Source organism: Corvus hawaiiensis, chromosome 7 (assembly GCF_020740725.1).
Source record: "Corvus hawaiiensis isolate bCorHaw1 chromosome 7, bCorHaw1.pri.cur, whole genome shotgun sequence".
Lineage (NCBI taxonomy): Eukaryota > Metazoa > Chordata > Aves > Passeriformes > Corvidae > Corvus > Corvus hawaiiensis.
In genome coordinates, this window is record NC_063219.1 from 11700407 (window position 1) to 11712936 (window position 12530).

The 12530-nt window shown below is 41.8% G+C and overlaps 1 protein-coding gene across 12 annotated transcripts in view; it reads right to left on the bottom strand.

Annotated features, from left to right (window-relative positions):
- ANKRD44 (ankyrin repeat domain 44) overlaps positions 1-12530 on the bottom strand; it is a 132258-nt gene that overhangs the window by 44338 nt on the left and 75390 nt on the right. For all 12 annotated transcript variants that reach the window (XR_007204683.1, XM_048308895.1, XM_048308890.1 and 9 more), the window contains exons 4-9: positions 11555-11625; positions 7739-7939; positions 6119-6206; positions 4208-4350; positions 2632-2844; positions 1621-1699 (exon numbers count right to left, since the gene is read on the bottom strand). Coding sequence is in view for 11 of the 12 variants with exons in the window: in XM_048308895.1 (XP_048164852.1) it covers positions 1621-1699; positions 2632-2844; positions 4208-4350; positions 6119-6206; positions 7739-7939; positions 11555-11625 (795 nt within the window). In the remaining variant the exon portion in view is untranslated. The remainder of the gene's footprint in view (positions 1-1620; positions 1700-2631; positions 2845-4207; positions 4351-6118; positions 6207-7738; positions 7940-11554; positions 11626-12530) is intronic.

Genomic DNA, 12530 nt, shown 5'->3' on the forward strand with positions numbered 1-12530 from the left:
CTAGATGATATTTAAGGTCTTTTCCTTTCCAACCTTTCTAATTTCTAATTTTTTAATGGTAAATGAAGGTCAGTGAAATGCTTGAACAGGATCCCTGGGGCAGAGCATCCACCAGTGAAGGTCTCTACAATCAGAACCTGCACATGGAAAAGTCAGAGTACTGTGCTGTGTTCACAAAGCCTATTAAACTGCTGTAGAAGAGAATTGTGATGTTCCAGCTTCTTTTACTCTTGAGAAACCTGTGCAAGATACTGCCTACTTTGGCTGACCTATGTAACATTCTCCAGCATTTCTCTTCCCCCATTTTTAAAGAAAGGTATCACATCTGCAGTTTTCCAATTTTAAGGTAATCCATTCTTCCGCTACAGGTTGCTAGAGACAGCAACCAGAAATTGAGACATCGTTAACCAGCTCATTAAGTACTGCAGAATGAAACTCCATTTATTTAAATCATTGACATTTCTCTCTTCCACAAGATCCCATGGCAGTAAGGTATAAAGTCACTTGCAATGACATCTGTGTACAATACTAAAATTACAGGGGCAGAAAACGAGGAAAGAAAGAAGTGAAACCCAAGTAAGTGGAAGCAGAGTAGAGAGGTGTGAAGGACTGATGAAGAACTGCCAGTCCTTTCACACACAAATCCAACAGCGAGCAAACAATGGCTCTCAGCCTGAGCATACTACACTAAACAACTAAAAATTTCACTAAAGCACAGTTTCTTGCATTTTGCCCCAACTCCCTTTTATTATTACTATTTTATTTATCCCAGGAGAGAGATGACAACAATTTGCATGATGACCTGAAAGAAGCATAATGTACTGGAGACCTCAATTTTTAAACACAATCTTGTTTAAATGTGTCATTACATTTAAAGCACAATTGCTCAGCCATCTTCAACATTTCACACTTCAGTTCCAAGTCTGGGATTTTGGAAAACCAAAAAAAAGCCCCAACCAATGAACAAAGCCCAGACCATCCTGTCTCATGTAGTGGCCCAAACTGGGAACCTTAAGTAAAGAATCAGTAATAGCAACCTCTGTCATTCAGAAACAGGCCTTTCCCAGATCTCCAACAAGAATAATTGCTATATGCTACAGTACTCTTGGACAAAAAAGATGCCTGAAAAATGACTGATAATCAGGAATCCTGGCTATGCCAGAACAAACAAGGCAGTGCTGCTCCTCCCTCCTGAATACATGCTCAACACTTCATGAAGACAGTGGTGAGGGATGAGCTATGAGAGGTGAGAAAAGCGCAGCCACTGAGTGCAGAGTAAAAAAAATGTTTTGAGCTCTAAGAACACCAGGGCTCCCAAAGGAGGACAACTAGAAAATTATGCATTCTTCTCAGCAGAAAAAAGACCTAAATACTCCTCTGAACTCTTGTTTTCAGGTTAAGGATCTGAACGGATCATCCAGGCCACTGTCAGCTGGAAGATTATGGAATTTTGTTAACAACCAAAATCTCAGCTTGTGATGACACGATGGAATGAGAGCTGTCAGTGCAGCTCAAAGCCAGAAGTTCATGGAGCTGCCCTCTGGGTCAGAACAACGGAAAATTGCAACAGTGGACATGCCTGATCTCTTGGAGAGCCATTCCAGAGGCAGAGAAACTCACCGTTCTGGATGAGGGTCTGCGACCGCGTGAACCTCCCATGGACAGCTGTCATGTGCAGGGGGCTCTTTCCATCCTTACTCTGACAGAAATGAAACAGACCAGTGGTTCAGCATGTGAAGGCTTATGAAATCAAAGGTACAATGAGTACAGAACAATGTTTTGGGTTTTAGAGAAAGAAACTGAGACAAGGAAAGCTGAGCAATGAGAAAACAGCACGGGAGTGGTACCAGCCTCTCTACTCACATCACTTCATGTTTATTGGCATGGGGTTTCACCTTCATTGGCAAGCACAATTCCTAACTTCTTCTTAATAATTCTGAGTTAAAATAGTGCATTGACTATTCACTGATCTCAAGGGACTTGCCAGATGTTAAATGCTGGAAGTTAAATGCCAGTTTCACAGATGGGAATTTTAAATAAAGTAGTCAAAACCTTATATGAGCTCAGAAGACCTCAAGTCTTCTGATACTTATACCAGTACCCTCTGTTGGACAACAGCAAGTCCCTCTCAGCTTCATCAAGATGTATCAGTTGTGCCTCAAGAATATTCAGATATCCTAAGCAGAATTAGACTTTGTAATCTTGGGCTCTAAAGCAGGCAACCAGTAACCTTCGGTTTTATTCCCGGGAAAGGCAACTTTTTGGAATCAGGTTTAATTATATCCATATTATAGGGGGAAGAAAAATACTAAAAAGGAATAGTTCCTTGACTTAGCACCATTCCCTGAGACAACATTTTGACAGAGCTCCTGGGACTATATTTTAGTACTGATTCGTGCCTTCATGAAAGTGGCTGGCCTGGAGTTTAGAGCTGTCATTGTATTTATCAAGGCACTGAGAGCTCCTCTGCTGGGATGTAATCTCACCCAAACAGTTTCATGATCAACATTCTCAGCATCACTCTAATTCCATCAAGGATTTAAAGCCATGCTGTATTTGTTATTACAGCTTCCTCCTGAGATATGCAAAATAGGATAAAGAAAAACTGTAAAGCTGGAATTCAAGTTTTACCTGAATATTAACATCTGCCCCATTATTCACTAGTAGTTCAAGACACAGTGCTCCATGAGTGGAGGCAGCAGCAAAATGCAAGGGGGTGAATCCATTGTTATTAGGCTGATTTACATTAGCACCATAGTCAATCAGCTCATTAACAACAGAATCCTGACCATTGTAACAGGCAATGTGAAGTGCAGTATTTCCGTAGATGTTCATCTCATCAATCTAAAATGAGACAAGGAGACATAGTTAAAATTACAGACATCAGCTTAGCATTTTACGTAATGCATCACACACTGCAAATGGAAATAGCTGGAGGCCTGAACTGTCATAGGGCATAGTTCTCACCAGCACATTTCATCGACAAATTATACTCCCAGACAGCTTAACTTAGAATGCTTTGCCTTTCCTATTATTAACTTTTTATCCTACTGACAATTTCTAAAACCAGTGTGAAGCTCAAAGCTGATAGCAGGACTACATAATGATGATAATGATGACAAAAGTCCTAACAAGCTGGAAAGCTCTTCCATGTAAGTGGAAAAGCAGGATGAATAAAAAGCTCACAATCTTTATCTTTAAAAAAATTACAGCAGTGAGTATTGAGTTTTTGTGAACAGAACCAGGCATAAGAGCTGTTTCCACAGTTTTATTTTGGGTAGGGAGTGAAGGTGTCTGAGTGAGGGCAATGTGAAAGTACACAGACACACTTCAATAAGAAACCACTTTCAGTAGCTCAGTATTATAAAGATGTAATTAAGATTATGTTACTTCTTGATGACCAACCTAGTATGCAACTGCTGTTCTATAAAGTAGGACCAGACAGATTGTACAAAAGACTCGGGAATGGCATGAACAACCTTCCATGAAATACAGGCGTCTCGAGATTATATCCCCAGTGGTGATGAATGTGGAACTCAAAGGGAGTTATTAGGATAGCATTGCTAATAACAGGAAACAGCTATTCCCCTTCAACTTCACAGCCAACAACCTGTGAACATGAACTTCTGACAATTTTTTGGTAGGTCAAGTCAGCTGAAAATGCCATGGCAAAAGCAATGGCTTTATCTGACATCTCTGATTAACTGTCTGATTAGGCTCCTCTGGTCATCTCACCACTGCGTTGAGGAGTTGACAATAACAAGAAGTCCATGCCCTGAAGAAAATTTACTTTCCAGAGTGAAAACAATCCATCAGCTACAGAGGAAGTACAGGTCTGTAAACTGAAACAGCCTGAACTGCTGTTTAGTAAAGCATGCAGTGTACATGTTGAGAACAACCATTCATCATATCAAAGGAAATGCTGACTCAAGGAAGATTTCGTTACTCCCTCTTCTTCTGCAGGAACAGGATATATCACCTGATTCCTTCAGCAAGGTGGCCTGGAATTTACTGTCCATATCAGACTTTCCTTAATACAGAGTGTTTCCTGGCTCTTGAACCAATAAACTACAAGAAGCATGAGGTGGTCTGGAAAATGGGACTCCTTTTCTTTAGAAGCTCTTCCACTGTCTTTAGCAGCATCCATAAGAAAGAAGAAAATACTATCCCTAAATAGAGAGAAACAAAGTGCACATTACCACATTACCTCCACCCCCAGGTTAAGGAGTTGTTTCACAATGTTAATCTGCCCATTGGATGCAGCTGCATGAAGTGGGGTGTAACCCTTCTTGTCTTTACAAGTCACTTCTGCACCATGATTAATCAGTAAGGCAACAACTTCCAGGTGACCTTCAAAAGACAAAAGATAGTTATCAATGAGTAAACCATCCTACAGCATCACTTCTCCCAAATTACTGCTTTCTTGCTACCACACTGCCCTTTCACTGCTGTTTCAAAGTGCACCCACAGTTTTCCAATGGAAGAAAAAGCATTTTCATAAATGTTTCTAATCCTAGCTCCAAGGCCTGGTGAAGAAATCCATGCATTCACCTTCTCCAAATGTGTCAAATTTCTTTTTACTGAATTGATTTTTCAGTTGCCAAAAGAACAAAACCACACCTCTTTTCCATTTATTTCTCTAAAGCTAAGAGTTGGTGTTTTATTCTCCCTCTTACAGAGGATTGTGATACAGTGAGCTTAGGAGCATGGCAATACAAGTCTCCCAAAACAGCATCCTATAGATGTCACCTGCAAACACAACTACTAACACTTCTTGGGTTTTTTAGAGATAAAAAATAACCTTAATGAATGATAAAATGAAGAGGAATAGTCTTATTGCTTCATGCTGAGACAGAACTGTCTGTCTTAGAATTAATCATTTGTTTTGTCGAACACCATGCAAAGTTATGCTCCATCTGAGTTGCAGAGCACTTGCATGACAAGGGGCAGCTCTGGTCATGTGCAGGACCTAGGACACCATATGTACAAAGTGTCCAAAGATAATTAGCGTCCAAAAATAATTAAATATTCAAGAAACTCTGTGAGGGTTTACAGCTCTCATCTCATTATCTAACTTCTGTCTAAATTGCACCACAGACTCCATTGCTAATTTAGGCCTTAGATGTTATCTAAATACTTTTAAAAGTACATAATGAATTTCTGAAAATATTTAAGTGGAAAAGAGGCGTGGAATTGCACAGCACAATGTAAGAGCCCTTCAAATCTAGAGTGAAGTTCAAAGCTCGTTAGCTCAAAAGCCACATCACAGTTGTTGGCAAGAGCCTTTCCATCTGTCTGTGTATATCAAAAAACCACACAATATGCTTTTCTCACAGTTTGAAATCTCCTATTATCTCATTTCCAAAAGTGCCAGGATTAAAATCAAGATTTCTGACAGGTCAAATGAAAGAGTTCCTGGCTGAGGGCACACAACTCTCCACAAATTGTAACCTGAAATATACAGCTTGGCCAACAAAAGCTCTTGAACAAGAATGACCGCTATAACAGGCAACCTTGTATTTTTAAATTATAATGTCCCAGTGTAAGAAGCTTGCCTTTAACTTGAAAGGAATGATAAGGCAAACTGATTTGGTAACACTGCTGATTTTTCAAACAGACATTCAGTTGCTCTTGTCCACTCTGAAATACAAGGTGACAATTTGCTCCTAACAGGAAGAAAGTGCTTATTGTGCATTTCCTAAGAACATCATAACTTAGCTACTTAAAAATTTCAATAAACAGCAATATTTATGATAACAGTTACCTGCATTTCACTGAAAGTACTTTTTAGCAAAAACTGAAACAAATATAACCTGGGTTTTTTCTAGCACAAATATAAGTTCAGGCTTGACTTAAAAGTCAGGATAAAAAGACCAAAATGAAAAAGCAACACAAGAAGCCCACAATTAACTGTCTTAAAAAGGAAATCACAGCCAAGATCTCCCTAGCTGAAAACCCATAAATGGACAGTGTTTATTTAGATCAGCTGAACCCTTCCTTCTTCAGGGTAATTGCAACACTCTCTTTCCATGGCCAGGTCTGTTCTTGTCCATTTTAAGACATGCTATCTGATTGTGAATAGGAAATTGAAAAGAAGGAGCAGCAGCCCAAGCCTTACCCATGTACGCTGCCCAGTGAAGAGCTCTTCTGTCCTTTTTGTCAAAAGCATTGATGTTCGCCCCCTTGGCTAGGAGCAAGTTCACCATCTAGAAGTAACAACAGCAGGTAAACCAACCCTCCAGGCCAAACACTCAAAGGTTTATAAGAAATCAATCTTGCAATAAAGCTGGGATCACAAAATGCTGCATTTGAGTGATAAATTTGTGAATGACACCAATACTGTTCAAAGCCCTGTGCATTCATGACATAGAAAGGGGACAGTCACAAGTAACCAGGACAAGTTCTGTGTCCACAGAGGGTCTGACAGCCTGCAGGGCTCTGCTACTGCAATGTGCTTCAAATTCAGCTTGGCAAACTAACTGGAAGAGAAACAGGGCTGAAAGTGAAACTCCACTCTTAGTTTTACTGATAAGACAAATTTAAGCTGGTTTTTGTGGGCTGGGACAAGATTCTTCCAGACCATATCACAACAAACCCTAAGATCTTCTTGATCTTTCCACATGGAGTGTCTTTCTTGCCACACCACAGTGATTTTCATTAAGTTCCCATGTGCCCACAGCAGTGTGGAGAGCACCAGGCTGCTTCCTGTATTTGCTGGCCACAGCACAGCTAAGAGCTGAAAAGCTGCTTTCCCCGCTGCCAATCATCCAACATTAAATGCAAGAAAAATAAGGGGGGGAAAAAAAAAAGAAAATCACAGCCACTTTTTCGGCAAAACGTTCTAAAATCCTAAATTCCAGAGCTAGATAATTGTCTTCCTCTCACACACTGTTTTGCCAGAAAGATCAGCTAATAACAGCATATATTAAATTCTCATTTCTGATATTCTCTATCCAAAAGATTTAGATTATGACAGTTAGACACAGGCATTTCTATCTCTTTCCTACCGTGCAGTATTTTAAAGGCCAAACACCATCACCATTTTACAGGAACTACCATTCCTCCTTCTTCTTTTAATTACAGTATGACCAATCAACTTTTGTTCGCAGAGCCTTACTGTTTCAGTCTAAGAGGTTTTATTCCATATCTAGATCTTCAGGCATGGAATGGGTAAATGAGGATCCTTAAATCCAGATCTGAAGACTAGTAAAACCTAGGAGGCAAAAATCTAGGGGCTTTATTTACAGAAGTTTTTTCATATAGTTAAATAATAATACTAGAATGGTCTGCTTGTATAAGTAGGGAAAAACAGAAGCACATTTTCTGTAAGAACAATTAGAAAAGCAGAGTGACTGGATCTCACACAGCTGCATGTTTCTTCAGTATGGAATGAATCCACCAGTTTTCCTTTCTTTCCATTCCGCCACTCTTAGTTTCACAGGCAGTCCAGCTCCAAAGAGCCAAGGACACCCAGAGCTGCTGGAAGTGGTGGCACAGGCAGCTCTCCAGGAGTGCTCACACACCTCACTTGCACACTGGCTCTACACAGGTACCTTCCAGCCACTGCCACTGCAGGTGGGTGGGGAACCTGTCCCACAGTTTGGGAAGCAGCCAAGTGATGGGAACCCTGGGGGTCAGGTTCATGGGGCTCAGTCCAGAGCCAGCCAGGGCAGGTCAGGAGCACGAAATGAGAGCCCAAAGCAGCCGAGCAGCGCTGGGTGCGGCTCGCCGCGCTCACCTCGATGTGGCCGTTGAGGGCGGCGTGGTGCAGGGCCGTGCGCCCGCCGCGGTCGGACACGTTGACGCTGCTCAGCAGGGGGATGAGGATCTCCGCGCACTTCACCGCCTTGTTGGCGGCCGCCACGTGCAGTGGTGTCTGCCAGTTCTTGTCCCGGGCGTTGACATCGGCCGAGTGCTTGATGAGCACCTGCACGGCTTCCTGCAATGGCAGCACAGCCGTCACCCAGCAGCCTGGGTGACTGCACGGCCCCGCTCCCGATGCCTCAGCCACGCCAACTGTGTGTGATGCCTACGCACAGCACAGGGGCCAGGAGGAGGCACAGACAACAACATCCGTCCAAACCATCTCCCAGGGCCCTGGAATGGTACGGTCAATTCCAGTGCCCCAGCACACATCACCTCTGCCATCACTGGGAGCACTGGCCTCACCGTCAGAATTTCCCAGGTGGATTTGAGGATGTCCTAAGCTTCCTATGCAGAGAGCCCATCCTGTTTGGTTGCTTAACCTTCAGTACCTCATAGCTGTGCTCTCAGCGAAGACATGAACTCACCTGAGCCATTACTACCACTGCTGATGCGCTCAGCCTTGGCCAGCAGCGGGACAGTCCTGGAGCTGCCTGGCACTGGCTCTGTCGGACGTGGAGAAGCTTCTGGCAGTTTCTCACAGAAAACACCCCTACTACCATACCCTTGCCACACAAACCCAATGCAGACTGCTACAAAAATTATTTACAAAATGAAAGCATGTCATTTTGTAGTGACAATAACAGCAAAGTGCTCCACATTTTATTTATAAACAGGAAAAAGGAAAAAATAAAAAAGATGTGTGAAAAGAAAATTTTAGCTTTGCAAAAACATGAGAATGCTGTTGTCCCCAGCATAGCATTAGCATTCCTGTCCTCCCCAAGGGCTAAGCATAGGCCAGCGGTCTTGACTGCAATATCCATTCTGTCAGCCTGAGACCAAACAACATCTTTTAAGGTTAATTTTGTTGGTAAAAAGTAAATATTTCCCAGTGAGAAAATGTACTCTTCTCTCTTGAGAGTCTCTCTTGCTGGAGAATTCACAATCTGTTAATTTCTGCTTCTACTCATGCATCTGCCATTAAGCAAGTCAGATAAAAACCACATTTTTTTCTCAAAATTGCATTTCTTTTCTTCTTCCTTTCCCCCCCCCCACAAACAAACAAAATACAGAGGAACTTCTGGGACACAGTAGCATTCAGGCAGCCTTGTCTGATAAATACAACTCATATCTGGTATGTGGGAGAGCCCTAGTCCTACACAGTACCTTATTCTTTTTCCATAAACTGAAAAGTTTTCTGTTAAGCCCAGCCAAAATTTGATTAATGAATAACAAATGCATACAGTACGTTTAAATAGTACTTCTATATCTAGAATGGCCCAGGAGAGTGCCTGCAGTCTGTACCAACACTACATACATTACTAGGAGTTTTATGTCTTTGTCCTCAACTGATCTCAGCAATTTCATTTTCTACAGCCATCTCACAAACTGCCCTCTAACAGATTTGTTCAGTGAGTGACACTGCATCTCTTACAGCACCAATAATGATTTATGACTGTTGATGTCTCAATAGGATTTTGGTTTTTAAATTACAGGCCTACTATTTTAAGAGCCATTTAAATGTAATTCACTGGAGACCTACCCAGCTGGGACATGAAGTCAGCAGGAAAATTCATGCACTCTTAGTGAAAGAAAGAAAAAGCTAAAAGGAGAATTTTTAGAAGCAAATAATACAGACTGAATAACCTAAGCTAAAAAGACTTTAAAAGAAAAACTTCTACACATTTTTGTTTACATCTGCAGTCTGCTGCTCTATCACATTTGGGATCAAAAGTTAAAGTCCTTATGGAAAAGTTTTAATTCTGTTTTTTGAGAGCATGAGCTTTCCCCTTTAATTAATACAGTTTCTCCATATGCATGTAGTGCTCAGCTGTGGTGTAAGCCTCTGCAGTCAGTGTCTCCAGCTATCCAAAATTATCACCGTGAAATCTCTTTTTCAAACTGTTCAAGGCTGGAAGCTGATAAATCCATTAACAATCCTATGTAGACACACTAAGGGTTGCTGATTTGTAAACAAACATTTAAATCCCTAAAGCCCCTGAAAAATCATTAAGACATAAGTAAAGAAGTGTTCATTCTTTTAATCAACATATAAAAGGGTTCAAGGAGATAACTTCTGAATCCTGTGAAATCTTCGTAGTAAAAGATTGGTAATAAAACTTAAAATTTGTCGTTGATTATTCTAAAACAACTGTGCTCACAAGAACTTCCAAAACTACACCGACTCCTACTGGTCAACTTCTGGACCACTAATTCATCTCCTACTATCAGTGGGAACTCTGAATTCACCTACTGCTATCTATTTCTATCGCTATCAAAGCTGCACATTTGTTCACTTGTGTAAGAAGGTAAAAAGCAGCACTGAAATAGCCTCAAAAATGCTGAATCCTGTTTCCAAATTGTTACCAAAAGCAGAAATTATAGTATAAATAACAAAGAAAAAAGGACAGGAGAAGAAAGCTGTATGTGTTTATAAAATATACCATGAAGAGGAATCAAAGGCTGGTACCTTCCCCTGCTGCCTCACTAATGTACCTGGGCACTCACTGAGAGGTACCAGAACTGCCAGCACACTTTCTCATTGTGCTTCAGCTGACAAAGAGTTAAAGATGAGACTCAAAGCCACAGAAAGACATATATTTTCTGTTAGGACTGTCACTGACGATAAAAATCATGTACTCTGACACATCCAAAAAAAAAATCCAAGCACACTGCAATTCCCGCATCAGACAGACTGTGGCTGTTTTTTAAGGTTTAAGTCTGATCTTTGTTTTCCAACATGGCTTTTTGTATTTTGCCTCATTACAGCATTCATAGTCTATCAGATATTCCTTTCAGAGGGTTTTAGTGGATGCCAGCAGCTGGGAAGCTCAGCCAGCAGCCAAACAATTCCCGAGTTCAGAAGCGAGCCCAGGATTCCGGCCTCCAGGCTTGGCAAGTGCTGGAGTGTTACAGAGGTGATTCGAGTCCATCAGGCTCTGGAAAACAGCCACCCTCTGTCTCTTTTACAATCCCTCCCCTCGTCCCCAGCAGCCAATTCGGTCTGTAGTTGGGCTCACTGTTAACTAAGTATTGGGAGGGTAAAAGTAGACAGGGAGGTCCACAACGGAAAGCCAAGAATAATGGTGCAGTTGAAAACACAGTAAAGCCCAAGCTGCATTCCCAGTAGTTATTGCTGCTCCTTTTTAAGATAGCAATGGAAGGGGTACAACATGATGCCAGAAGATTTCTACTTGTCAAGCAGAAGAAATATGGGCAAACCCTCCCTTACACATGAATCAAATGCATTAACAGAAAACCTAACGGATGCCTTGAAATGTAATTAACCAAAACAAACTATGTGGTAATGCATATTGGATTACATCCACATCCACTCCCTTCTGGCACACACACAGCATGCACACATCCACAGGGATTTACTCCTCTCTTTTCACCAGCTGAAGATGACATGGGCACTGTAAACCACTGTGGACTCTATCCCATGTGGGTCCTGGTCACTACTCCCTATGACTTGCTATGATAATGTAAAGCAAGGTAGAAATCAAGCACATGAAGGCTCAAAAGCAGCTATAGGTAACTTGTAAACGCTGGCCTCCAGCTGCAGTGCCCTGCATGCAGGAAATACCTCCCCTCTTCGCATCCCCATGCCACCTACCACAGCTCTCCAGGGTTTGCTTTTCCCCCAGCATGTTGTTTATGGGTAAAAGCAGGGTGATCAAATCTTACTCACTTCACTTCTTGAAGCAACTGCTCGATGGAGAGGAGTCAGCCACATATTGTCCTTGGCATTAACACGAGCGCCTGCAAATAAACAGCAGAGGTTACATGCACGCCTTGGGTGTGACACTGAGAGCCAGGCCCAGCTGTTTCCTAGGAACCAGAGCTGAGTACATGGTACTCTCAGTGCTCCCCGGGACTTTCCTGGCACCATGTTCACCTTGGAAATGCATTTCCAGACGTCAGACAGATAAAGTGTGATTTGGAAAGAAAGGAACCGCATAGATAGGACTATTATTAGGAATTGCTTTGTCTACAGGACACAAAAAAACCAAGATTTGTTGGAGGGAATTACATACGTATGTGTGTACACATGTGTCTATGTAGATGCATTTTTTTAGATCAACTGATACAGCTGGGGGGGAAGAAAAGCACCCTTTGCTCAAAGCACTGCTTCTGTCTGCAGACATAATGAAGGGAACTAGCCTGAGCAATCATCTCTTGTTTCCAGCTCCATCAGGCAGACCAATAAAAAATAACCACTTCCCTGCTTCGCAAATCCTGCTGGGATCAAGAAAACAGGACCAGGAAATGCTCAGGTTGGAGACAAAACTGGGCACTTACTACATGAGGTCCTGTGGGTGTTACTGAGCAAACAACAGAAGAGCAGGGATGAAGGAGACCACTTATCTACCTCCTGTGCAGTTTAGAGCAAACAGGTGCTCTGACTAGGGCAGCTGGGCAAGAGGATGGATTTGGGCCGGCTTGCCAGAAAAAAGGATAAAGGAAGAATATTTGACAACTGTAGTAGTTCTGGCTGACTCCAGATGCAAAAATTTTTTTTAAAAAGGGATCCTGTACATTTGTGTGATCAAAAAGATTTGGTTGCAAGAAATATTAAGGCTTTTAACTGATGTAATACCTCAGGAAGGAAATCTAGTGATAAGGACTAGAGAAACTAATTTTTAAAAGGGCTTAACCTGAAAATA